This window comes from Mobula birostris, chromosome 16 (assembly GCF_030028105.1).
Source record: "Mobula birostris isolate sMobBir1 chromosome 16, sMobBir1.hap1, whole genome shotgun sequence".
Lineage (NCBI taxonomy): Eukaryota > Metazoa > Chordata > Chondrichthyes > Myliobatiformes > Myliobatidae > Mobula > Mobula birostris.
This window is the reverse complement of record NC_092385.1, coordinates 56,479,441-56,507,230: the sequence shown is the minus strand read 5'-3', so window position 1 is coordinate 56,507,230 and position 27,790 is coordinate 56,479,441. Positions and strand designations below refer to the sequence as shown.

Below are 27,790 nucleotides of genomic sequence, written 5' to 3'. Positions count from 1 at the left end.
CCACAAAATATATATCACACAGAGCACATAAAACAAAATATTACCACAAACACGCAAATAAAATGTAGTTCAAAGTGCATGTTGTGAACAGCAGAGGTAAACAGTAACAGCTGACTGTACTAATGACGGGACTTTGGTGGAGGCAGTGTGTCCATTAGTCTCACAGCCTGCTGCCCAGTCTGCCAGTCCTAGACCCTGCAGCTCCTGTACCTCCGTCCTGATGGAAGTGGGTCAAGGAGATTGTGGGATGGGTGGTAGGATCCTCACAATGCTTTGGGCCCTTCCTATACAATGTTCTTGGTAAATGTCACAAATGTGGGGAGGAGGCCCTGGTGATCCTCTTGGTGTCCTCTGTAGGGTCTTTTGGTCCAATGCCTTGCAGCTGATGCAACCAGTGATGGTGATCCTGTAGAAAGTTGTTAGGGTATAAGATTCGAAGGAGATATATCTGATGTTCAGATGCTTCCACTAATAGGATTGTCTTGAATGAGGGGACACAAGATAAGGAAGCAGTAATTTAAAATGAAGGTGCATAGACATTTCTTCTCACAGGTCACAGTTCATCTCTGAATTTTTCTACCCCCAGAGGTTTGTGGAGGCTATGTCACTGGAGTTATTCAAAGAGACCATAAGACCATAAGACAAAGGAGCAGAAATCAGCCATTCAGCCCATCGCGTCTGCTCTGCCATTTAAAGAGGAGGTAGATATATTTTCAAAAAAAAAAAATTGGGGAATTGGGGGCTATCAGTAAGTGGAGGGGAGGCCTGGGGCAGATTAGTCATGGTCACATTGGATGGCCGGGTAGGTTTGAAGGTCTGAGTGGCCGACTCTTTACTTTGTTTGGGCTCTGTTTCCTTGTTTCCTGTTTGGACTCCTGCACTGGGACTTGTACTCAACCACTGACTGAGGCAAGTGAGCCACCCAATGCACCAAGGCTACATCACCGACTTTGTATAATCTTAAACCCTGTCCGGGGGACACATGAGACTAGGCCCTGCAAACACATTCCTTATGTGCGTTATACAAAAACTACATTACCACAGATTTTCATTTTCTTCATGCCATCTTCCCTTATATTGCTGGTCTTGCTGGACTCATCTGGGCTTAGGCTAAAGCAGTTTTCTAAGTGGGAGTTAGATGAGTCAGAGGATGTTAAAGATGGGACATCACCTCCACTGCTTTAAATAAATGCTGGTGCACAGACCTGAGAACTGGACTGATGAGTTCCGTGGGAGGAACCATTTGGATAAAATTAGTTACCCAAAAAAATATGCAAGTACCTGTTTTAAAGTCGAGGATTACAAATGGTTCACTCGTGCTGGGGTTTGAGGGTGGACAGATGTAGGAAACCAAATCCAAGATATTTCAACTCAGCATCCAAATTCAACACAGGAGGCCCTCTAGAAACTGAGAAGATAGAGGGAAGCAATTTACAGTTAATCCATCATACTTGAAGCTCAGTGGGTAGTGGCTGACAGGAACTGGAAGGTTGGAAGGTGGTGTTATGATACAAGCAGGGACTCTTTCCAAGATGTAATAATTAATATTTTTCATTGCTATGGTAAATTTTGGTTTGATTCAGCTTTCCTAGTAGCAGAATGAGCTCCCTGTTGGAATTGAAGTGGGAAAGCAGAGGGATTTTCCAGTGTGGTTCAAAAAGGAAATGATGCACTCCCAAATTGTTTGGGGGGGGGGGGGTGGTTGGCTTTAGAGTTCCTGACTGAGACAATTGAGGGTTGAAAGGAATGTGAGAAATCCATTGTGAGTGGTTACTTGCCTCTTGCACTGCGCACGAAAGACACACCTTGGAGAAGCCTCTCAATTCCAGCTTGGTTTCACTTGGAGGTTCATCGCTGCCCTCCCAGAGCCAGCATTTAAGAAACTGCAGTAATGAGAGAGGGGTCAGACATTCTTCTGCCAGATCACTTTATTTCATACAATGTAGAACAGTCCAGCACAGAAACAGACCCTTTGGCCCACAATGTGTCAAACTAACTAAACAGCTCCCCCACCCACCTACCTTCCCCGTCACCTGGCTTCACTCACCGACCTTCCTCATCACCTGGCTTCACTGACCTACCTTCCCCATCACCTGGCTTCACCAACCCACTTTCCCCATCACCTGGCTTCACTCACTGACGTTCCCCATCACCTGGCTTCACCCACTGACCTTCCCCGTCACCTGGCTTCACCAACCCACCTTCCTCATCACCTGGCTTCACTGACCGACCTTCCCCATCACCTGGCTTCACTGACCTACCTTCCCCATCACCTGGCTTCACCAACCCACCTTCCCCATCACCTGGCTTCACTCACCGACATTCCCCATCACCTGGCTTCACCAACCCACCTTCCCCATCACCTGGCTTCACTCACCCACCTTCCCCATCACCTGTCTTCACTCACCCATCTTCCCCATCACCTGGCTTCACTGACCTACCTTCCCCATCACCTGGCTTCACCCACCGACCTTCCTCATCACCTGGCTTCACTGACCTACCTTCCCCATCACCTGGCTTCACCAACCCACCTTCCCCATCACCTGGCTTCACTCACCGACGTTCCCCATCACCTGGCTTCACTCATCCACCTTCCCCATCACCTGGCTTCACCCACCTATCTTCCCCATCACCTGGCTTCACCCACCCACCTTCCCCATCACCTGGCTTCACTGACCCACCTTCCCCATCACCTAGATTCACCCACTGACCTTCCCCATCACCTGGCTTCACTCACATACCATCCCCATCACCTGGCTTCACTCACTGACCTTCCCCTTCACCTGGCTTCACCCACCTACCTTCCCCATCACCTGGCTTCACTCACCAACCTTCCCCATCACCTGGCTTCACCCACCCACCTTCCCCATCACCTGGCTTCACCCACCTACCATCCCCATCACCTGGCTTCACTCACTGACCTTCCCCATCACCTGGCTTCACCCACCCACCTTCCCCATCACCTGGCTTCACTCACCTACCGTCCCCATCACTTGGCTTCACTCACCCACCTTCCCCATCACCTGGCTTCACTCACCCACCTTCCCCATCACCTGGCTTCACCCACCCACCCAACTTCCCCATTACCTGGCTTCACCCACCCACCTTCCCCATCACCTGGCTTCACTCATCCACCTTCCCCATCACCTGGCTTCACTCACCGACCTTCCCATCACCTGGCTTCACTCACCCACCTTCCCCATCACCTGGCTTCACTCACCTACCTTCCCCATCATCTGGCTTCACTCACCGACCTTCCCCATCACCTGGCTTCACTCACCTACCTCCTCCATCACCTGGCTTCACTCACCGACCTTCTCCATCACCTGGCTTCACCCACCGACCTTCCCCATCACCTGGCTTCACCCACCCACCTTCCCCATCACCTGGCTTCACCCACCACCTTCCCCATCACCTGGCTTCACTCATCCACCTTCCCCATCACCTGGCTTCACTCACCGACCTTCCCCATCACCTGGCTTCACCCACCTACCTTCCACATCACCTGGCTTCACTCACCTACCTTCCCCATCACATGGCTTCACTCACCAACCTTCCCCATCACCTGGCTTCACTCACCCACCTTCCCCATCTCCTGGCTTCACTCACCGACCTTCCCCATCACCTGGCTTCACCCACCCACCTTCCCCATCACCTGGATTCACCCGCCTGACCTTCCCCATCACCTGGCTTCACTCACCGACCTTCCCCATCACCTGGCTTCACCCACCCACCTTCCCCATCTCCTGGCTTCACTCATCCACCTTCCCCAACACCTGGCTTCGCTGACCCACCTTCCCTATCACCTGGCTTCACTCATCCACCTTCCCCATCACCTGGCTTCACTGACCCACCTTCCCCATCACTCATCCACCTTCCCCATCACCTGGCTTCACTCACCTACCTTCCCCATCACCTGGATTCAATCACCGACCTTCCCCATCACCTGGCTTCACTCACCGACCTTCCCCATCATGTGGCTTCACTCACCTACCTACCCCATCACCTGGCTTCACTCACTGACCTCCCCCATCACCTGGCTTCACGCATCCACCTTCCCCATCACCTGGCTTCACTCACCTACCTTCCCCATCACCTGGCTTCACTCATCCACCTTCCCCATCATCTGGCTTCACCCACCTATCTTCCCCATCACCTGGCTTCACTCACCTACCTTCCCCATCACTTGGCTTCACCCACCTATCTTCCCCATCACCTGGCTTCACTCACCTACCTTCCCCATCACTTGGCTTCACCCACCTACCTTCCCCATCACCTGGCTTCACCCACCTACCTTCCCCATCACCTGGCTTCACTCATCCACCTTCCCCATCATCTGGCTTCACCCACCTATCTTCCCCATCACCTGGCTTCACTCACCTACCTTCCCCATCACTTGGCTTCACCCACCTACCTTCCCCATCACCTGGCTTCACCCACCCACCTTCCCCATCACCTGGCTTCACTCACCTACCTTCCCCATTACATGGCTTCATGCATCCACCTTCCCTATCAGCTGGCTTCACTCACCTACCTTCCCCATCATCTGGCTTCACCCACCTACCTTCCCCATCACCTGGCTTCACTCATCCACCTTCCCCATCACTTGGCTTCACCCACCTACCTTCCCCATCACCTGACTTCACCCACCCACCTTCCCCATCACGTGGCTTCACCCACCCACCTACCTTCCCCATCACCTGGCTTCACCCACCTACCTTCCCCATCACCTGGCTTCACTCATCCACCTTCCCCATCATCTGGCTTCACCCACCTATCTTCCCCATCACCTGGCTTCACTCACCTACCTTCCCCATCACTTGGCTTCACCCACCTACCTTCCCCATCACCTGGCTTCACCCACCCACCTTCCCCATCACCTGGCTTCACTCACCTACCTTCCCCATTACATGGCTTCATGCATCCACCTTCCCTATCAGCTGGCTTCACTCACCTACCTTCCCCATCATCTGGCTTCACCCACCTACCTTCCCCATCACCTGGCTTCACTCACCGACCTTCCCCATCACCTGGCTTCACCCACCTACCTTCCCCATCACCTGGCTTCACTCATCCACCTTCCCCATCACTTGGCTTCACCCACCTACCTTCCCCATCACCTGGCTTCACCCACCCACCTTCCCCATCACGTGGCTTCACCCACCCACCTACCTTCCCCATCACCTGGCTTCACTCACCTACCTTCCCCATCACTTGGCTTCATCCACCTACCTTCCCCATCACCTGGCTTCACTCACCCACCTTCCCCATCACGTGGCTTCACCCACCCACCTACCTTCCCCATCACCTGGCTTTACTCACCTACCTTCCCCATCACCTGGCTTCACCCACTGACCTTCCCCATCACCTGGCTTCAGTCACCCACTTTCCCCATCACCTGGCTTCACCTATCACTTTCCAGCTGATACTCCTTCTCCTTGCCCACCACCTTCTCATCCTTTCCTTTCCAGCCCCGATGAAAGGTATTGGCCCAAAATGTCGACTGTTTATTCCTCTCTATTGATATTGTTTGGCCTACAGGATCAGGCCTTCTCCTTCCTGCCCTCCCCCACCTTCTCTATAGGTGACTCTGCCCCTTCCCTCTACAGTCCTGACGAAGGGTTATGGCCCGAAACGTTGACCGATCTTTTCCATGGATTCTGCCCGACCTGCTGAGTTCCTCCAGCGTGTTGTGAGTGTTGCTTTGACCCCAGCATCTGCAGAGTATTTTGTGTTTAGAATTTCTTCAAAACTCTTTTTGTGTAACTCAGCAAAAAGTGGGACTCATTACACAAAGGCTGACTCAGTGAAAGACTGGAACACTTTCCCTTTGTGAAGGTAACTTCAAGCACTCCAGGAATGAGCATGGAGCTTCTCCCGCATTTGTTGTGAATTTGATACTTCAGCAATATTTGAGTAATCTTGTATATGTATTGTTTGATTAAGCATTCTTGTTTGTTTAAATAATTCATTATGGGTTATATGTATAAATACATGAATTGCATACATCATCATGTTACCATGTGAAATGTGTGTTCCTCACCGAAAGTATGCTGCCTGACCTGGTGCAAAGCTCCTTGAAGACCGTGTTAGGGATCTGGAGCAGCAGCTGAATGACCTTTGGCTTGTATGGGAGAGTGAGGAGATCGTCAATCAAATTTATAGAGACATAGTCGACCCCAAGTTGCAGGAGGTGGGTAGTTAGGTGACTGTCAGGAGAAAGGGAAATGTGAATAGGCAGTTAGCGCAGAGCACTCCTGTGGCTGTCCCCCTAAAAAATTAGTATACTGTTGCAGGTGATGACCTCCCAGGGGAATGCCATGGAGATCCGGTTACTGGTGCTGGGCATGGGTCCATGGTGCAGAAGGGAAAGAGGGGAGCAGTAGTGATAGGGGACTCAATTGTCAGGGGAACAGAAAGGACGTTCTGTGGGCAGGAACGGGACACCCGGATGGTACGTTGCCTCCCAGGTGCCAGTGTCAGGGATGTCTTTGGATCACGTCCAAAGCATTTTGGAGAGGGAGGGAGAGCAGCCAGATGTCTTGGTACATATTGGTACCAATGACGTAGGAAGGAAAAGCAATGAGGTCCTGAAGAGAGAATTTAGAGAGAGCTGGGCAGAAAGCTAGAAGCAGGACCTCCAGGGTAGTCATTGTTTGATTACTACTAAGCCACACGGCAATGAGGGTAGAAACAGGATGATTTGCAGATAAATGCGTGGATGAGAAGCTGGAGCAGGGGGCAGGGCTTTAGGTCTGGGATCATTGGCATCTTTTCTGGGGGAGGTATGACCTGTACAAAATGGATGGGTTGCACCTGAACCCGAGGGGGACCAATATTCTTGCCGGCAGGTTTGCTAGAGCTCTTGGGGAGGGTTGAAACTAATTTGGCAGGAGGATGAGAACCAGAGTGAGGGGACTCAGGATAGGTTGGATGGTAAAAAAGCAAAGATAGTGTGCAGTCAGACTCAGAAAGAGCAGGCAGATGATAGGACAAAATTGCAGCCAGCAGGGCGAGTATCAGTGTATTAGAGGTGCAGAATCAAAAAGGGTAACAAACACAGTACTCAAAGTGTTATAGAAAATAAAAGAGAATTGAGAGTGGATATAGGACCTCTAGAAAATGAGGTCAGAGAAATAATAACGGGGGCCAAGGAGATGGCAGATGAACTAAATGAGTATTTTGCATCAGACCTCACTGTGGAAGACACAAATATGTTCCCATTGTGACAGGAGCTCACATACACCAAACAAATGCAGATCTGAGGGTGAAGCTTGCAGAAAATAAAAACAAGTAGGACACACTCAAGGAACATGCCGGGCACACAAAAATAAGTGGATTGCACAGAGAAGAGAAAAAGTTTAAAAGTCAAGTTGTAATTTCAAAAAGAGCACTAGTCTGCATGCTGTTGAACAAAAACCTGGTAATGATGAAAGGAACACGGGACTGAGATTTACAATTTGAAAACTACCATCAGATAAGCAACACACATCAAAGTTGCTGGTGAACGCAGCAGGCCAGGCAGCATCTGTAGGAAGAGGTGCAGTCGACGTTTCAGGCCGAGACCCTTCGTCAGGACTAACTGAAGGAAGAGTGAGTAAGGGATTTGAAAGTTGGAGGGGGAGGGGGAGATCCAAAATGATAGGAGAAGACAGGAGGGGGAGGGATGGAGCCAAGAGCTGGACAGGTGATAGGCAAAAGGGATATGAGAGGATCATGGGACAGGAGGTCCGGGAAGAAAGACGGGGGGGGGGGGGACCCAGAGGATGGGCAAGGGAGAAAAAGGAGAGTGAGAGAGAGAGAGATAAGCAATATGGCTTATGCCAGAAGTGAATGGCGAATTAATTAAAATGGTTCATTGGTTCAGCTGTTTCAGTCATTCCATAAAATGAGTTTGAATGGCATTAAAAAGATGCTAAATCGAAGCCTGCAGATATCCAACTAAGAACTTACACCAGAGAAAGGTAACTCCTGTGGGAATGACATTCATGACAGTGAAATTAAACAACTAACAAGCCACATTGGGCTTGTAGCCCAAAAACAGACGGACCAGCATTATGGGGATGTGAATGGCTGAGACAACTGCAACTTGATTGGAGATCCATCCACCATTTGCAATAGAGTCAACTGAAAGTGAAATAAAAAAACTACTGGATGATGTCACGTCTGTCTCCATGCTGTACACCATGAACCATTGCCCAACAGAAGGCAAACAAGCATTGATTGGTGCCATCCTCTGTGCTTCTGGTTGGAAAGCATATTGGACCAGGGAAGGACCATGCTGCTCAGAGGAATTGTAAAAGTGATGAAAGCAGTCGTCCAACTACAACTGTTTTCATAAGCAACACATCTGAGAAAGCTTCTGATATGTTAATTAGGCAATTACTTGTAAAATGTGGCTTGGTTACAAGCTGGAAGAGAGTTCAAGGAGCTTCAGGATAATTGCAAGCATTTGACTTTTGTGAGTATAAAGAGCCAGAATTTACTCTGTGTGCATTAAGGTTATTGCATGAACTTCAAGTGGGAGACAAAAAGCTGCTTGTAAAAGTAGATGCAAAATTCAAAGCCAGTTGGATGAATGGAAGGCCAAAAAGAAAGGAGTCAATGGAGATACAAAAACAGAGGCTTCGTCAGATGACTCTGTGGATGAGGAAACCAAGAGGAGAGATCAGATCGTAAAGGGAGCAATAGAAGGATTAATAAGAGAATACTCCAGTGAATGAAATGTACCTTTCCAAGATCAAGATGCACGAACTAAAGGAAAGGAGGAGAAAGATGTCCAGAGCTGTCAGAACCACTTCCTGCAGTCTCAGGGTCAACTCCTACAACCACAATGGAGGAAAGTCTCACCTGCCAAGCAGGGTGATTCCCCCTTGTCAGGAAAGACATTATCACACAAGAGCAAGAAATCCTCCACAGCGATTAAATCTTTAGGCTTGAATGGGACAATTTAAAATTTACTACACTGTGGATGACTGTAGTTGTATTATATAGTATACCGTGTATATAGTTGAGTTGGAATTTATAGCTAAGCAGAGAGAATTGTATATTTGATATTTCAGTAATATTTGAGTAATCTTACATATATATTATTTTATTAAGCATTCTTGTTTATTTAAATAATTCATTCTGGGTTATTATTTATAAATATGTGAATTGTATATGTCGTCATGCTACCATGTGAAATGTGTGCGCCTTGCTTAAAGTAAGCATGAAGTTAGACCTGCATTCCCAGACTCCCATGTCTTCCTCTGAATTAGTTTAACGTTTTAACATTACACAACATAACAACATTCAGCTCCAGATTCCAATCGCACAAATGCTGGTTCTAGCCTCGTTGTAACTATACACTTTCATTTGGAGACCAAAGTTGATTGAAAATGATGGGAGACGTTCTAACAACCCTGGGTTCTTTTGAATTCTACCACCTCAGAAACAGCGACTTAGAGGGAGCAGAAGGAAATTACAAAGGTGTTGACATCATAGAAAACATTCCGTCTGGATGCGTCATAGCTGTACATGACAACTGTTTATGGGCCAAGGCCATAAGAGGCAGCAGAGAGTTGTGACCACAGCCGAGTCCATCATGCAAACTAGTCCAGTTGCAGATTCCTTACCTATGCTCCTTTGGCAGAGGAAAGGTTGAGAGAGGAATTCATACTAGAAAGGCAGGTGCTGAAGAACAGCAAATGGAAAATGTAGAACGTTTCCTGATGAATTGGTTGATTCTTTAGGAGCATACCCAGAGAAGGTTCACGAGAATGATTCTGGGAACCAAGGGGTTAACATATGAGCAGGGTTTGATGGTTCTGGTCCTGTACTTGCTGGAGTTTAGAAGAATGAGGGAGATCTCATTGAAAGACCTCGACAGAGTGGACGTGTTTCCTGTAATGGGGGAATCCAGGACCAGAAGGCACAGCATCAGAATACAAAGATCTTCCTTTAGAACTGAGATCAGAAGGAATTTATTTAGCCAGAGGGTGGTGAATCTGTGGTATTCATTGCCATGGACAACTGTGGATGCCAAGTCATTGGGTATATTTAAAGTGGAGGCTGATAGGTTCTTGATTAATAAGGGCATCAAAGGTTACAGGGAGAAGGCAGGAGAATGGGGTTGAAAGGGATAATAAATCTGCCATGATGGAATGATGGAGCAGATTCAACAGGCCGAATGGCCTAATTTGGCTCCTATGTCTTATGGTTTAAGATCTTTGGAAACAAAGTACTGGAAAATGGAGAGCATTTGCGAGGACAGAAGGACACTGCCTTGGGGAGAAATGCGACGATGAGGGACTGTTGTATATTTGCAGTGCTGGCTGAAAGAGAATCTTGTTTGTTCCTCTACCCCCACCCCCACAGCGTCCCCCAGATTATTCTGATCCTCTCATTTTGAAGGTACAAAGCTCCTCGTTCTGATGGTGTGATAGCTTGGATTGGCCGAGAGATGTGATGTGCAGGCCAGCAAGCTGCCAAAGGAAGCCTCGAGTCAACATATGGACCAAGAGAACCCACTCTCCGTGTGCTGGAGCAGTGCAGCGAAGGAACAGAATCCCCCTCACCTTCGCCCTTTGACTTTTGACATGTCAACACTGTCAATGAGCACTGCCAGCTTCGGAAAGGAGAAAGACTGGAGAGGAATGAGTGAGCACGTCTTCACACAGCAGAGAGCAAGAAAGACAGCAAGACATTTTTTATATATATTATATATATACTGTATGTACATATACATGTATAGCACATAATATGAACAAACATTGTGGGGATAAAAGTGAGCATCCAGTCACTGTACCAAAATAAAATGTCATACTCCAAAGGATACTTTAAAAAAATAATTAGAAACCAAATGAGTTTTATTAAACACAGAGAGTGAGATTATTGTTAACCCCCACGTACATGGAGGAAAATTAGTCCATGAAGTTACTATATTATTTACTGTTTCAGATATCAAATTAAACATCTCCATTGTAATGAAACATCAAAGCTACTTAGCTAAGTGCAAACTCTTGGTGAGTGGATTAGGCTAATTCTATTTCATCTCAACTTGAAACAAGAATCATCAGTATGCTTGACAGAATTTGCAGCATATCTTTGAGTGGTTTGAAGATCTTGTACCAGATCACAACAAGCAAGAGGAGCTCAATGGCAACCGCCTTGCGGGAAGCAATGCTTGTCTTGTTGACTATGATCCATTGCTGGTTCCCAATCCCTTTCATTGCCCTTGCCCATTCAGACATGTGATAAGCGATATAGTAAAATTGTGGTTATGTCATTGGCCGATAAAGGAAGCAGTCTGGTGTAATGATCCAGTTGATAATCCCATCATCATAGCTTAATTATTGGATGGATTTCTATTTTTCAATTGCTTTTCAATAAGGTTACTACAAATTGCTGAAAAATCATTGACAGGGAAAGAAATCGTATGTCCTTAATCTTCCTGTCTTACATGACACCAGTAGCCCGAGGACTGGAAACTTGAAGCTTGTCTTGAAGTTGGTGGACTGACTGTATGTGTGTGTGTGGGTGGGTGGGAGGGGAGGTGGGGGAAAGGGGCTTGTTTTGCTGTTTGTTATATTCTGTTTTTCTTTAATTGTGTTTTGTGTTGTTCTGGCAAACTATGTTGACACCGGAATTTGTGGTGGTACTCGCGGGCTGTCCCCAGCATCTCCTTAGGTGTTATTAACACAAAGGATGCATTTCACTGTGTGTTAATAAATAAATCTGAATCTGTTAGATCAGTCTAACAACTTACGTGCCTTAAGGACCAGCAAGGTCAAGGGCAGCTTCTATCCCGCTGTTATTAGTCTCTTGAACCAACCTCTCATGCACTAAAGGTGAACTTTAGGTTTCAAATCTACTTCGTTGTGACCCAAGCAGTTCATTTGTCTATCTGCACTTTAATTTCTCTGTAACTGCAACAAAATATTGTTTTCACTACCTCGATGTTATATAAGACATGACACACAAACAAAAACCTTTCTGAGCATGTGACTGTAATAAACCAATAGCATCTGCTGTACCCCCCACCACCATCACAGGCAGCTCAGCATGTGACAAAGACATGTGAAAATGAATTAAGAATACTCGAGTCAGCCACTCTACGCCCCATAGCACCACATCTACCATAATTATATATTTCGATGGAAGCAGGCTCCTCAGTTTGCAAAAGTAATGATCTGACTGGAGCAATTGGGTTCATTCAGAGTAGAACACATCAGATACTGACCACAGAGTAATTGGAAATGGAGAGATGGGTGCAGGAGACCAGGAGACCATGAGAACGTAAAGAGTGAAGGGATTATTCAGCTCATTGAGGCCTACCGTCTTATACTCTCACCCCAAGTGTGACCAATCCCTCACACCCACCATTCATCCATGATCCATCCCTCCAGTTACATATTCTTCTCTCCACCTCAGGATCTTCCCTTCACTGAAGGTCTTATCACTCTTCCAAAGATGAAAATCTCTTCAGTACCTCACTCCTACACTGATTCCATCCCCCTCGTTCCCTATACTTCAATCTGTGTTGACGTTGGGAGAAATCCTGCCAATTCCCCCACCCTTCTCCTGAGTCCTGTCCCTCTGGTTCTCATTCTTTCATTGATTCTCATCCCTCCTTCCCTCTGAAAGGAGGGAAGGAAAACTGAAGGAGCCTGCAGCTCTGAAGCTGCATCTAGTAGATACCCAATAGTTCCTTTAGAACGAACACACCCGAACACGAGCGCCAACTTCTATCAAGTCTCAATAAACAAATACATTCCAGTATTTATTTTAAAGTTTACATTTTTTAAAGTAAATTAATGATCCCAAATTCAAACTGAGTCGTTGGATTATCTTAACCATAATTATTTTAATTCTCAGTGGAATCACTCCTGTTAACTTTCCGTGTAGATTTTAACTGGCTTGTATTTAATATGCCGAACCTTTCAAAATTAGTTTAATACTATTTGAGTCTCCTGGGATTCTCAAAAAAATACTAAAACCAAGGATGTAATTGCACTGGAGGGGGAGATTTACTAGGATGGAATGTTTCTCTGATAAGGAGACATTAAATAGGACAGGCTTGTCTTCCTTAGAGACTGACAGGAACTTGATGTAGATGTGCAAAATTATGAGAGGAATGACAGTGTAGGTGGTAGGAAACATTTCTCCATTTAAAAAAATGTCAAATACTGCAGGACATAGGTTTAAGGTAACGAGTCAGGAAATTTAGAGGGGATCTGAGGAAAAATTGTTTCATTTACAGGGTGGTTGGTATCTGGAACACGCCATGTGGTGGAGGTAGATACTCTCACAATATTCTTGATGTATGTGGACAAATACTTGCCAATGTACAGTAGACTACAGACCAAATAATGGTAAATGGGATTGGTATAGGTAGGTGATTGATGGTCAGAACAGACAGAATGGGCCAAAAGGCCTGTTTCAGTGCTGTGTGACTCCTTGACTCCATGTCTCCGTCGCAAGAGAGTTCCTTGTGCCTATGCCGACTTTGGGAAAAAGCCCACTAGTCTGATCTGTCCCCACATCCCTGCACTGTGTTCCTCTTCACCCAGTTCAGCAAAGCAACCGCATTCACTGCCCTCTTCCACACCTGGTTCCAGATCAGGCCAACCGTTTGAACATTTCTATGTTCACCTCTCCCTTTGGCAATCACGTTAAACCTGTACCCTCTTGCTACCGGTTTCCCAAAGACAGAATCTGATCTTTCTAATCTCTATAGCAACGTCAAGTGGGCCCCAGCGGAAAGTGCAGTGCAGTCATGTCTGAAACAGAAGGTTGCTGGTTCAAGTTCCATTTTGGGGCCATAACCTCCCACGGTTTGTCGACTGGTCCTCCTGCCCTGCCCTGCACTGCACATGAAGACCCCTTTTCACTGGGAAACAGAACGTAGGGAAGGTAAGGAAACCAAGAAGAAAAATTAATAAACTAACAGCTGTCTGTTCCAAAGCACACCGGAACGTATCCCTTAGGCTCACTCTGAGAGGTCTGGTGGTTTGTTTGAACACTGTGCTTGCAATACATAGAGTTTTGAATATATGTTTTTATATTTCAAGTCCATCAACAAGTCCCGAGCGGTACTGGAACATCATCATTTGTGGGAAATATGTTAGTGACAGGGAGGGGGTTTCCTTTGCTAGAGGCTGTTTTCCGTTTTAAAGCCCATTATAGACAGGAGTCGGTTCGGTTTGTGCTCCCCTGCAGGTACTTTCTCCAGCTCTGCACGGGCTGTCAGGCTGCTCGCACTGACCATCTCCAGCCCCAAGGACAGGCGCTTGAAAACTTTGCCACTTTTATAGGACAACCGTATCAGTGCAGGCAGGTGGAGCACAGATCCAATGTGGGGCTCATGGCACACAGACAAACGGTGGGTCTCTGACCCTGTCCTCAGAGCAGCTTCACGTTGCAACAGTGTGTCTCTTACACTCACACACATGCACACACACTCTCACAGTACACTGCCTTGGTAACTGCAACACAGTGTATATTTTTCCTTTTGTACCCCTTTGATGTCGTTGTGTATGGAACAATCTGTCTAGGTGGAACACAGACAAAAGATTTTCACTGCACCTCAGTACATGTGACACTAGCAAACTGGTTACCAAACACTCGGAAACACACTCATACTTCCACCCGTACATGCCCACATACACACAATTGCGCAGACATTGAACAGACTCTCTTTTATAACCACCAGGCTCTCCCACTGCAGGAAACATTTTGCTGGAGGAAATCAGCTGTTCCTCCAGCAGACTGATTGTTGTTCCAGATTCCTGCATCTGCAGTCTACCGTGTTCCTAGAAAAGCAGAGATCTATCGAGCACCACTCCAGTCAGGTTAGGCTTCCCATAATTCTTCATACTGACAATAGTCATTGCTCTCAGCCATCAGTATCTCACACTGGACAACCTATACATTCCCATGGATGACTATAGCACAAGGCATCCTATCTTGCTGCTTGTCGGGCAGATCCCTGTTTGTACCAGGCCAGACTGGGCCTGCCCTGTTCCTCGCTTTCCCAGGTTAATAAACCCGCAGAACACAAGGCTGAGTTGGGCCTGTAGCCTTGCAGGGTCAGGCCCGGGTTCCTTCTGCACAGGCCAGCAAGGTCATTGATTTATGGAAAAAACAACATGCCAGGTTTCGGATTATGAAATGAGGTGTGGGGGTCATCCCGGAGCAACACAAGAGCAGGAGGTTCGCAAGAACGATCCCAGAAATGAAAGGTCTAACGTGTTAGGAGAGTTTGATATCTCTGAGCCTGGATTTGATAAAATGCTGTTTATTGAATTGGAAAGGGTGCAGAACAGATTCCCATGGTTCAACGTATGAGGGATATTTGATATCTCTGGGCCTGGATTTGATGGAGTTCGGGAGAATGAGGGGGGGAAACTCATTGAAACTTGTCGAATACTGAGAGGCCTGAATAGAATGTATGTGGAGAGGATGTTTCCATTAGTAGGAGGTTTTGGGAACTGAGGGTGCAGTCTCAGAATAAGGGGGTGTCATTTAAAACTGAGATGAGAAGGAATTTCTTCAGCAGATGGTTTATCTGCAGAATTAATTGCCACGGAGAGCAGTGGAGGACGTCATTAGCTGTATCTAAGGCAGGGATTGATAGGTTCTTGAGGGGTTTAAGTGGGGAGAATAAAATGGAATTAGTGTATTTAACTGTAAATAGATGGTTAGCCTGGAGTTGGTGAGTTGAAGGACGTGTTCCCATGGTGTATGACACTATAAGAAAGCAAGTTGAACAAGCTGTACTGTGATACCATATCAGCAAAGGAAGCCTGTGAACATCAGTCAACTGCAAGCAGTGATTTATTGGATGCAACTTGTAGAGTGTGTGCCAGTTGTGCAGTGGGTGGGGGCAGCGAGAGTGAGTGATAGTGACGTGTTACAGCACTTCCTTCCACAGCCTTGAGTGGTTACTGACGTTACCAAGTCATTATAGCCACTTCTCCCACTGTGACCTGAGCAACAGCCCAGATACTCCACCAAAGTCAATGATGATGGGGTAGAAATTTCTCACATCTGGCTTGTAAACCAGGATAAACAAGCTGAGAGAATGACTGGGGGAAGTCGAGGGAACACACACGAGTCCTCATCGAGGGATCAGAAGTGGAAAGGGTGTCAACATCTCTGAGGATCTATCCTGGGCCCAAAATACTGATGCAACCAAAAAGAAGGCACAGCAGCAGCTATATTTCATTAGGAGTTTGAGAAGATTTGATATGTCACTTGCAAGTTTCTACAGATGTACTGTGGAGAGCATTCTAACTGGTTGTTTCACTGCCTGGTTTGGACGGGTCACTGCACAGGATCAGAAAACGCTATAGAAGGTTATAAACTCAGTCAGCTCCATCACGGGCACTAGACTTCCCAGCATCGAGGACACCTTCAAAAGACAATCCCTCAAAAAAGCAGCATCCATCATTAGGATCTCCATCCCCTCTTATTGTTGACACCCGGGAGGAGGTACAGGAGCCTGCAGACACACACTCAGTGTTTCAAGAACAGCTTCTTCCCCTCTGCCATCAAATTTCTGACTGGTCAATGAGCCATGAACACTACCTCACTAGTATTTTTCTCTTTTTGTACTACCTATTTAATTTAATTTTGAATGTATACTTCTTATTGTAAGTTTTTAATATTACGTATTGCAGTGTACTGGTGCAAAACAACATACGCCAGTGATATTAAACCTGATTCTGATCACAACCCTGGTCACTCATATCACTTGGGCAACACATACAAAATGCTGGAGGAACTCATTAAGCCAGGCAGCTTCTATGCAGAGGAATAATCAGTCAACATTTTGGGCCAAGACCCTTCATCAGGACTGGAAAGGAAGGAGGAAGAAGCTACATAAGAACGTTGGGGGGGGGGGGAACAAGTACAGGTTGGCAAGTGATAGAGGAAGGGGGAAGGTAGGTGGGTGGAGCAGTGAGAAGCTGGGAGGTGATAGGTGGAAGATGTAAAGGGCTGAAGTAGAAGGAATCGGGTTACAAGCTACATACAGAATATGAGGTGTTGCTCCTCCAACCTTAGGGCAGCCTCATCGTGACCATCTGATGAAGAAGGCATTTGGCACGGTTGTCTTCGCTGGTGAGGCCACTGAGTACAAGAGTTGGGACATCATGTTACAACTGTACAAGACGCTGGTGAGGCTACCCTTGGAGCATTTTGTGCTACTCTGAGTATCCAGCTACAGAAAGAACATCATTAAATTGGAAAGGGTGCAGAACAGATTCCCAAGGGTGTTGCTGGATTTGGAGGGCTTGAGCTATAAAACAAGACTGCAGTTGTTTTCCTTGGAGGGTAAGAGGTTGGGTTGATGTTATTGAGGTTTATTAAATCATGAGGGGCATAGATTCAGTGGATAGTCATAATCTTTTTCCCCAGGGTAGGGAAGTCTGAAGCCAGAGGGAATAGATTTAATGTGAGAGGGGGAAAAAATTATAGGGAACATGACTGACAGCTTTTTCCACACAGAAGGTGGTGAGTATAGGGAGTAAGCTGCTAGAGAAAGTGGAGGACATGGGTGAAGTTACAACTTTTAAAAGACATTTTGACAGATGCATAGATAGGAAAGTTTAGAGGGATTTGGGCCAATCACTGCAAGCGGAATTAGCTTAGACAGGTATGGATGATTTGGGCTGAAGGGCCTGTATCTGTGCTGTATAACTCTATGACTCTCGGCTGGCTTGCTGGTCTGTAAATGAATTTTCCTAACCAGGCTTGGGCAGCGGTGTCAACATGTGCCAAGTAACCCGAGCCCGGCAGCTGCCAACCCGGGTACCATCTTTGTCCCTGAGTTTACAGAATAATATAGAGGTGGTGGGGTAGGGGAATTATTATCCCAGTCGATATCTCTCACTCCACTGTTCCCTCAGCATCGCACAGTCTGGCACCAGTAACTTGCTCTCTAGGCTCCTGTGTGAGGGGTGGAAGTAACCCACGTTGGTGAGTGCTTGCCTGTCTGTTCCCAGCAAGTCAGTGTCTTAGAGAGAGAGGAAGGGGCAAGGTAACACGTCAGCCAGCTTACCTTGAGAAGCCCCAGCCTGAATCGAGCTGAGGGGGCTGAGGGGGCTCCTGCCTTATACAAGGATGATAATTAAATGCCATGCAAAGACCACCTGCCCTATTCTATGGCCAAAGATACAAGCTCAACGGACTCCCATTTACACAGTTTGTAATGCTGTCTACAATAACTGAAGGGGCACCCGGACAAAATGAACATCCTCTGAATTGTTCGCCTTTCAGGAGTCTTTCCAAAGTCTGACATCTATAACGACTGATGTTAATCTCTCAGTGACATCAATCCTCGAAAAACACAAGCCAGTTATGCCGTCCCCCGCACACGCGTGCACACACACACGCACACAAAGGCACACGCACACAGAGACACACGTGCGTATACACACACACACACACACACGCGCACGCACACACTCTAGTGTAAACTAAAGGAACCTTAACGATCATGTGCAGTTGTCCAAGGAGATGATGAAATATCACATTAAATATCACGCAGTCCCTTTGCCTGTTTCTGTGACATTATGTACATCGAAAACATTTTCTTACAAAAGGAATACTACATAGATTAAATGCTTCACAAAAAGTAGGATAAGTTAATCTACATATTTTAGACACACACTCTTTGCCTAACTTCCATATTATTGTTACGTTATGCTGCATTAAGTACAACTGTAATATTAATTAGTTAATCATTAAACTCATAATACTGTGCTACAATATGTATACATCAATTCCCCCTTCCCCCACTTGCTCAGAACAAGCAGGAGGAGTGAAGCTCTTGCTTCTGCCATCTATTTACAGTGTTGATACTGGGCACCAGAGTAGTTGGCTTAACCACAAACATTGTGAGGGAGGAGTGGATGTGGAGATGTTCCAGTTGCCATGAGTGGAGGGAACTCCCAGATGTTCTCAGTCAGAGCTGAGATGAAATGTGTCTTGTTGCTCCTCCTTAGCGGCCTCCTCCCAAACCGTCTTTCCTCCTTCACTCCCACGGAATGCGGCCCCTGCATCTGCTTGTATTGCTTGGATTGGCAGCTCTCCTGAGCCTGCTCAGGACGTGCAGATTAAGGGCCGTTCATCCTCGGTGTCACTGAAGTGGAGGCGGTTTTGCGGATGTGCAGGGAGATTGGGCCGACATTAATCTCCTGCTCTTGGCAAACCGGTTTCACCAGGGAAACGGCATCAACTACCCGTTTACCTCAGTCTCGTTAATCAAAAGGACGGGAACAGAAGCCAAAGCCTGGATGGAAGGCTCCCTTCTCTCTGTTCAGGCGGTGCTTCGTACTGGGAATGAGACCCACGCTCCCGAGGCCGGACGGGTCACATAGTGCCGGACTTGTCACCCCCGCTGTTGGGGAAGACCTTCTCGGTAGGAGTCACGGCTGGGCTCCCGACTCCCGAGCTGCTGCCGCTGCTGCTGGAGCGGTGCTGGACCACGGGGCGCACGGGCCTCATGGGGGGAGGCCGCAGCTGCGAGCCCGCCAGGCGGGCGGACAGGGCCGGCTTGAAGGTGGTCATCATCTCGCTGGAGGAGCTGGAGCTGCGGCGCATGGCGGCGTCGGGGTCGCGGATGACGATGGTGTGCAGCGGGCTGGCCGGCTCAGAGTTCACCGCCCCGCTCGGTGGGTTCTTCATCTGCTCCAGCGTGTCCAAAACCACGTCGGGCGCTTGCTTGGCCGTGTTCTGCCTCTCCAGCTCCCGCAGCTCATTCAGGGCAGTGCTCATAGTCTTCTCTATATCCTGAGCAGAAAGGAAAATCAAAATCACTGTGCAGAAACGGCCACGTGAACCATTAGCATATCTTCTGGGAGTGTCCCGTTATCAGAGTCTGTTGGAGTGGGATACACAATGCCCTACAAGACACTTTAAATGTAAAATACCCTTATCAAGTAAGACCATATATTTTGGGTATATACATCAAGAATGGTTTAAAACAGATAAATGTTTAATGAATATACTGCTGATGGCTGGTAAAAAGACCCTTACCGGGAAATGGTTATCACGGGACAGCCCAGCTTTAAATGTATGGATGGAAATTACAATGGACATTTACAAAATGGATAAGATAACAGCTTGTGTTAATCATAAGTTGGGACAATTTTGTTCATACTGGGAAAAATGGTTCAACGACATAGGCCTGATTTTATTCTCACAAGTCAATGAATATGTTGTTAAAAAAAAATCACTCCCTACTTTGTACATAGTTTTTTTCTTTTGATTGTTCTTTCTTTCCTCTCCCTTCTATACCTCAGATAAATATTATGTGGAAATTTGTGAGAAATATGACTATATGATATATATGTGCAGTATCTGAAATACATCTTATGGAAATGCTTGTTTGATGATGAACTTCAATAAAAAATAAATTACAAAAAAAAAGAAACGGCCACATGCCTACTCTGTCAATTCGCTCTCCCTCCCCTGCTACCTGCCTATGAGGATGCGATGAGCGAGCTCGGGCTTTTCTCCCTGGGAGAATGAGAGGTGACTTAGTTGAAGTGTACGAGATGATAACAGGCAGAGATCAAATGGATAGCCGGAGAGTTTTTCCTCAAAGTGAAAATGGCTAATACAAGGGGACATAATTTTAAGGTGACTGGAGGAAATTATAGATAAGTTTTTTTTTACACGGAGAATGCCAGGGAGGTGGTAGAAGGAGATATATTAGGGGCATTTAAGAAACTCTTAGACAGACACATGGATGATAGAGAAAGAGAGGGCTATATAGGAGGGGAAGGCTCGATTGATCTTAGGTCAGAAGGTTGGCAGAACAGTGTCAGCTGAAGAGCCTGCACTGTGCTGTGATGTTCTATGTTCTGTTTGGAACCAATTCCTGGGACCCTGAGCAATGCACAAAGCACTGGAGGAAGTCAGCAAGCCAGGCAGCATCTGTGGGGAGAATGGAGAGTCGATGTTTCTGATCCAGGTCCTTCACCTGGGACTCCAAAACAAGAGGGCATACACCATAAGACATAGGAACATCGAGTCAGCTCTGCAAATCAATCATGGCTGATTTATTTTCCCTCCAACTACGTTGTCCTGCCTCAAACAAGAGAAAATATGCAGATGCTAGAAATCTAAACAGCACACACAAAATGCTGGAGGAACTCAGCAGGCCAGGCAGCATCTATGGAAGAGTACAGTTGACATTTCGGGCTAAGACCCTTCATCAGGACTGGAGAATAAAGGCGAGGAGCCAGAGTTAGAAGGTGGAGGGAGGGAGGGAAGAAACACGAGGTGATGGGTGAAACCGGGAGGTTGGGGGAGGGGAGCAGTAAAGAGCTGGGAAGTTGATTGGTGAAAGAGATAGCGGGCTGGAGAAGAGGGAATCTAATAGGAGACCTTAGAAGGCCATGGAAGAAAGAAAAGGGGAGGACCACCAGATGGAGGCGATGGGTGGATAAGGAGATAAGGTGAGAAAAGGAAATGGGAATGGGAGTGGTGAAAGAGGTAGTGGGGGCATGACCAGAAGTTTGAGAAATCAATGTTCATGCCATCAGTTTGGATGCTACTCAAACGGAATATAGGGTGTTGTTCTTCCAATCTGAGTGTGGCCTCATCAACAGTAGAGGAGGCCATGGATGGACATATCGGAATGGGAATGGGAAGTGGAATTAAAATGGGTGGCCATTGGGAGATCCTGCTTTTTCTGGTGAACGGTGTGTAGGTGCTCAGCAAAGCAGTCTCTCAATCTAAATTGGTTCTCACCAATATACAGGAGGCCACACCAGGAGCACTGGATACAGTAGATGACCCCAACAGACTCACAGGTGAAGTGTCCTGAATGGTTTATGGGGGAAGAGGTGTAAGGGCAGGTGTAGCACTTGTTCCACTTGCAAAGCTAAGTGCCAGGAGGGAGATCAGTCGGGAGGGACGAATGGACAAGGGAGTTGTGTAGGGAGCGATCCCTGCGGAAAGCAGAGAGTTGGGGGAGGGATGTGATTAGTGGTGGGATCCTTTCAACACTCGATTGTACCCAAGGTGCAGCCTCCACAGCCACCTGTGACAAAGAATTCTACAGGTTCACCACCCTCTGGCTAATGAAATTCCTCTTCAGGTTTAGAGTGGGAGAGCAAAGATGTAAAGGGGGCTGATGCTGCCTGCTCTTTTGAGTTCCACCAGCTCCAGATTCCAGCATCAGCACTCTCTTTTGCCTACAGAATAAATCTCTGTGAGCAGTTTTCAAGGAGGTGATGAAGGTGATCGAATTGGGTACAGCAATGGACTTTGTCGAAATGGATTTTGGTAAGGCATTCGACAAGGTCCTTCATGGTAGGCTCACCCAAAAGAGTAAGATGCATGGATACCATGGTGACTTGGCCATTTGAATTCAGAATTGGCTTGGCCTGAGAAGACAGAGGGTAGAGGTCAATAGGTCATTTTGGCTGGAGGTCTGTGAATAATCGTGTTCTGCAGGGATCCATACTGGGACCTCTGCTGTTTGTGATATTCTGCATATAAATGACTTGAATGAAAACATGGATGGGTGGGTTAATAAATTTGCTGATGACACAAAGATTGGTGGTTGGTTAATCGTGTAGAAACTTGCTGAGGGATACAGTGGGATGTAATCAGTTGTAGGTGTGGGTGGAGAATGAGAGACGGAGCTTAATCCCGGCACATATGATGTGTTGCACTTTGGGAAGTGATAATATACGGAGAGATTCTGAGGTACAAGTCCATAGTTCTCTGAAAGACGCTTGCTTACCTAGTCAAGGCATCTAGTCTGTGCCAAGCCATTATTCTGCCTAGTCCCATCGATCCGTGACTGGACCATATCTGTCTATGCTTCACCCATCCATGTACCTAACAAAAATGTTGACATCGAACCCACATCCACCACTTCCGCTGGAGGCTCGCTCCATGCTCTCACCACCCTCTGAATGAAGAAACTCCCCCTCAGGTTCCCTTAAATATTTCACCTTCCGCTCCAACCTATGACTTGTAGTTCCAGTTTCACCCAACCTCAGTGGAAAAAGCCTGCTTGCATTTACCCTATCCATACCCCTCATAGTTTTGTATACCTCTATCAAATCTCCCTTCATTTTTCCATGCCCCAAGGAATAGTCCCAAACTGTTCAATCTTTTCCTGTAATTCAGGTCCTAAGTCTCGGCAATGTCCCTGTAAATTCCCTCTGCACTCTTTCAACCTTACTGATATCGTTCCTGTAGGCCACACAATGCTCCAAATTAGGCCTCACCAACTTCTTGTACAACTTTGCATAACATCCCATTTCCTGTACTCAATACTTTGATCTATGAAGGCCAATGTGCCAAAAGCTTTCTTTATCACCCTATCTACCCGTAACACCACTTTCACAGAACTATGGATCAGTATTCCCAGATCCCAGTAGTAAATCTGTGGAATGCTCTGCCACAGACTTCAGTGGAGGCTAAGTCCACGGCGGAAGTTGATCATTTCCTGATCGGTCAGGGCATTGAAGGATATGGTGCGAAGGCAGGTGTATGGGGCTGAGTGGGATCTGGAATCAGCCACGATAGAGTGGTGGAGCAGACTTGATGGGCTGAATGGCCTAATTCTGCTCCTACGCCTTATGGTCTTATCTCTCTCACGTGCCGCCATTGAGACAGAGGACTGGAGCTTGGAGGCCTGGAGGCTGCCTGTCCTGGGGGTGGCAGTCTGTGTGTGGGAAAGGGGTCTGTTTTGCTGCTTGTTCTGTAGTGTGTTGGCTGAACATTGTGGGCGAGCTATATCAGCGCTGGAATGTGTTGTGACACTTGTGGGCTGCCCCCAGCACATCCTTGGGTTGTGTTGGTTGTTAATGCAAATGATGCATTTCACTGTATGGTTCGATGCACACGTGATAATCATTAATCTAATACATCCAATAAATCTGTATTTAATCATTACCTCAGCCAGTGCCTCTGCTTCCAATGCCTTGTGGTCGCCGAGGCTGCTGTGACGGGTGGAGACTGATGTCTGCCGCATAGGGTGCCCGTCTGCCAGGTTCTTCCGGTCGGGATAATTAATGCTGCCGGCGCTGCCGAAGGTGGCTAGCCGCCTCTTCTCCGGGCTCTCCATCCGGCCCCGGCTGACGGTGATCTTGTGGGGGCTGCTGGGGCAGGCTGCTGCCCGTGGGGGTGTATCGATGGCTGGTCCGGAGCCCCTGACCGGGCTGTGGGCGTCCCCTCCACTCCGGCGCCGCTGGATGGCGGCTCCGTCTGACCTTAAGCGCACCCTAAAACGGAAACGACGGCACTGGAAGATCGGTTCAGAGGTCATGGACATCAGAGGGCATTGGAAGAGCGGTCATTATTAGAACAGCCACTAAGTCCAGGCACGGCCATTGTGACATCAGGTGGATCAGTGGCATCAGCTACAGATTGGTCAGGAAATTTCCTTCCTCTCCTTCACAGTGGTACCACTAGTTCAGCGGGTAGAGCCGCTGCCTCGAACCCCCAGTGAGCTGGGTTCAATTCCCGCCTCGAGTGCTGTGTGGGTGGAGTTTCCCCTTCTCCCTATGACTGTGTGGGTTTTCCCTGGCTGCCACAGTTCTTATGTCCCAGAGACGTGCAGGGTCAGTGGATGAATTGGTGGCTTTAAACTGCCCCAAGTGGGTAGGTAAGTCCTGGAATCTGTGGCGACTTAATGGGACTGTGGGAAGAATAGGTTACAGGGAAAACCAGCGGAAGAGTGGGATTGTTCTATGAATCAGCACAGACTCTTAAGACTGAATGACCTCCAATGTCATAGGGAAATATGGATGTGCAATATTTTAGTGTCGTACAGCACAGACACAGGCTCTTGCAGCCCATCAACTCTATGCCAGCCATCATGCAGCCATTTACACCAATCCCCCTACACCGCCATCATCTCCCTCCAGGTTGTACCACTCACCTACACAATGGGCAGCAGCCAATTCATCTACCAACCTGGGCGTCTTAGAAACGCGGGGAAGGACTAGAGCACCCAGAGGAAGCTCACCCTGTCTCGGGGAGAGCATGCAAGCTCCACAAAGACAGCAGCTGAAGTCAGGATTGAACCCAGGTCAAAGGAGCCGTGAGGCAGCAGCTCTCCTCCCTGCGTCCCCACATTGATCCGAGAGGGCAGCCAAGCCTTTGCATTAATGTCTCCGGTGAAAGGCAGTGCTTGTCGATGCTGAAGTCTGTCAAGTGAGGGGTGACCCTAAAACCTTCTGACTGAGGGAAGAGACTGCCCAGCTCGGCAGTCACAGGGAGAACATGAAAGCTCCACACAGACAGAGCTCAGGATTGGGGTTGAATCCGGGTCATAGCTGATACAGTCTTACTCTGGTCCCTGGGATGGTGCGCAGTGTGAAATACTCTCCCTATCTCTCCTGACACACCCACAGACCTGGGCAGTACAAATGCAGTCAGTTATATGATGCAAGTGACTTCTGAAACCAACTTCTTCCACTGCTCCAGACATTGTGTTTGGAGATACAGCACAGTAACAGGCCCTACTGGCCCAGCATGTCTCTGCCACCCAATTACAACCATACCACCCATTAACCTACTAACCTGTACGTGTGGGAGCAAACAAGAGCAGATGGAGGAAACCCACGTGATGGGGGGGGGTGGGGGGGAGAACGTGCAAACTCTTTGTTGTCAGCGATGGGAGTCTGACCCAGGTCAGTGGTGCTGTGGTAGTGTCATGCTAACCACCTACACAACTGGACTACTTATCCTTATGTGGCATTGCGGATGAGCCCAATCTCGCCAGCACTGAGAAAGAGGGACGAATTGCAGTGGCGGTATTATTTTACGGAAGGAGGAACCTCAGCCTATTTGGCATTAAATGAGACATTTACTCACTGGGCAGCAAATCTTGACAGTTCGTGTCAAGAGTTGCAGGCTTCCATTTGTTCTAAACTCTTTCTGCGAGGTAGGCCACACGGAGAGCCTTCACTGAAGGGGCATCGAACTGACCGTGGTCAAAGAAAGGGGGTGAGTACCTGCCCAGGATACCTCCGAAGGAAAACTCTGGCAAGTTGTCCGAAGGAGACTGGAGGTCGTTCTTCGAGGAGGCCTTGTCATCCAGCAGTGGGCCGCTGCTTGCCTCACTGTCCGCTTTCTGGCTCAGGCTGTCAGAGAAGGCGTCATCCCTGAGGAAGGCAGGCAGAAGTCAGTATTCCTTCAGTTAATACCCTTGCATTTACAAAGCATCTCTCATGACCTTGATGAAGAAGCTTTGAAGTGTTATACTCTGGGGAACTCGATCTTAATTATTTAACAGAACACACGCAAAATACTGGAGGAACTCAGCAGGTCAAGCGGTCAATGTTTTGGGCTGAGACTCTTCATCAGGACTGGAACGAAGGAGGAAGAAGCCAGAATGAAAAGGTGTGTGTGGTTGGGGGGGGTGGGTGGGGAGGGATGGCAGCTGGCAGATGATAGGTGAAATCAGGTGAGGAGAAGGTAGGCGAGAAGCTGAGAGACGATAGGTAGGAGAGGTCAAGGGCTGAAGAAGGAGGATTCTAATAGGAGAGAACAGTACACCATGGGAGAAAGGGAGGGAGAAAGGGCACCAGAGTGAAGTGATGGGCAGGTGAAGAGAAGGGGTAGGAGGGAAACCAGAATGGGGAAATGGAAAGAAAGAGGGGTAGGGGAAGAAACCACTGGAAGGTAGAGAAATCGATATTCATGTTGTCAGGTTGGAGGCTCCCAGATGGAATATTGAGGTGTTGTTCCTCCAGCCTGACAGTGGCCTCCTTGCAGTAGTGGAGGAAACCATGGACCTACATGTTGGAATGGGAATGGGAAATAGAACTGAAATGGGTGGCGGCCAGGAAAAATCACCTTCTGTATTCACTGGGTTATTGATTGCCAGGTTATCTGCTGGGGGAAGGGGAAGGGGAAGGGTCCAGCTTCTCTTCAGGATACTCCCACGGAGAGGGCATACGGACACGCTCTCCTGAAAGACCACAGAGGGTCAGCCTGGGTGATTGTCATTCTGACCCAGGGACGCTGTGACGGGGGCTTATTACAAAGTAAAGCTCTGACTACTCTGTGTCAGAGAGGACCCAGTCTAAGCTGACTAACCGATTGCCATGGAGTCGACTTCCCTCTGCTATTGCCCTTTTGTCTCTGTGCAACGCCACCCCTCTGATCGAGCACACTGACATTATGGCAGCTGTGTTTTATGGAGCTGGAGTAAGTTGAGAGTAAGTTAAGATCAGCCAAGCTCGGTCAACTGAGAAGCCTTGCAGCTGGGATAGCAGTCAAAACCAGATCTAACCCAAACTCCTGCACTGGAAGGACTGGCAAAAAACTTCTTCGCGGTTTCTGCTGATGCCCATTCTCCAGGTTTATAATGAGCTTAGAGCTGAGGTTCGTTTTAGTTTAGAGAGGTGATCTTATTGGAAGATATATGATCCTGAGGGGATGTTGAGATGTTCCCATCAGTGGGATAGCCACAAACAAGAGGGTATAGTATTCTTTACCCTGGAGGCTGGATCATTGGAGATATTTAAAAGGAGGCTGATAAATGTTTATTTTTTTTATTCAGAGATACAGCATGGCCCAATTACACCCATGTGACCAGTTATCCTAACCTTTAGTTCTTTGGAAAGTGGGACGAATGTATAAACTCCTTACAACAACAGCAGTGAGAATTGAACCTCGGCTGTTGGGGCTGTACTAGTGTTACTCCAGTTACTTAGCTACCGTACTGCCCTGGTATACTGTATAAATATTTGAAAGGTGGGGGAGTTTGGGGGCTGTGGGAAACTGGCCCAGCTTAAGGCGTGATAGGGCAAGCTTGAAGGGC

The 27,790-nt window shown here is 47.6% G+C and overlaps 1 protein-coding gene across 3 annotated transcripts in view; it reads right to left on the bottom strand.

Moving 5' to 3' along the window:
• Positions 1 to 10,711: 10,711 nt before the first annotated feature.
• srgap3 (SLIT-ROBO Rho GTPase activating protein 3) overlaps positions 10,712 to 27,790 on the bottom strand; it is a 301,106-nt gene continuing 284,027 nt past the window's right edge. For all 3 annotated transcript variants that reach the window (XM_072280674.1, XM_072280676.1, XM_072280675.1), the window contains 3 exons: positions 25,977 to 26,126; positions 23,912 to 24,239; positions 10,712 to 19,779 (listed from right to left, as the gene is read on the bottom strand). In XM_072280674.1, coding sequence (XP_072136775.1) covers positions 19,360 to 19,779; positions 23,912 to 24,239; positions 25,977 to 26,126 — 898 coding nt within the window. In that variant the 3' untranslated portion in view covers positions 10,712 to 19,359. The remainder of the gene's footprint in view (positions 19,780 to 23,911; positions 24,240 to 25,976; positions 26,127 to 27,790) is intronic.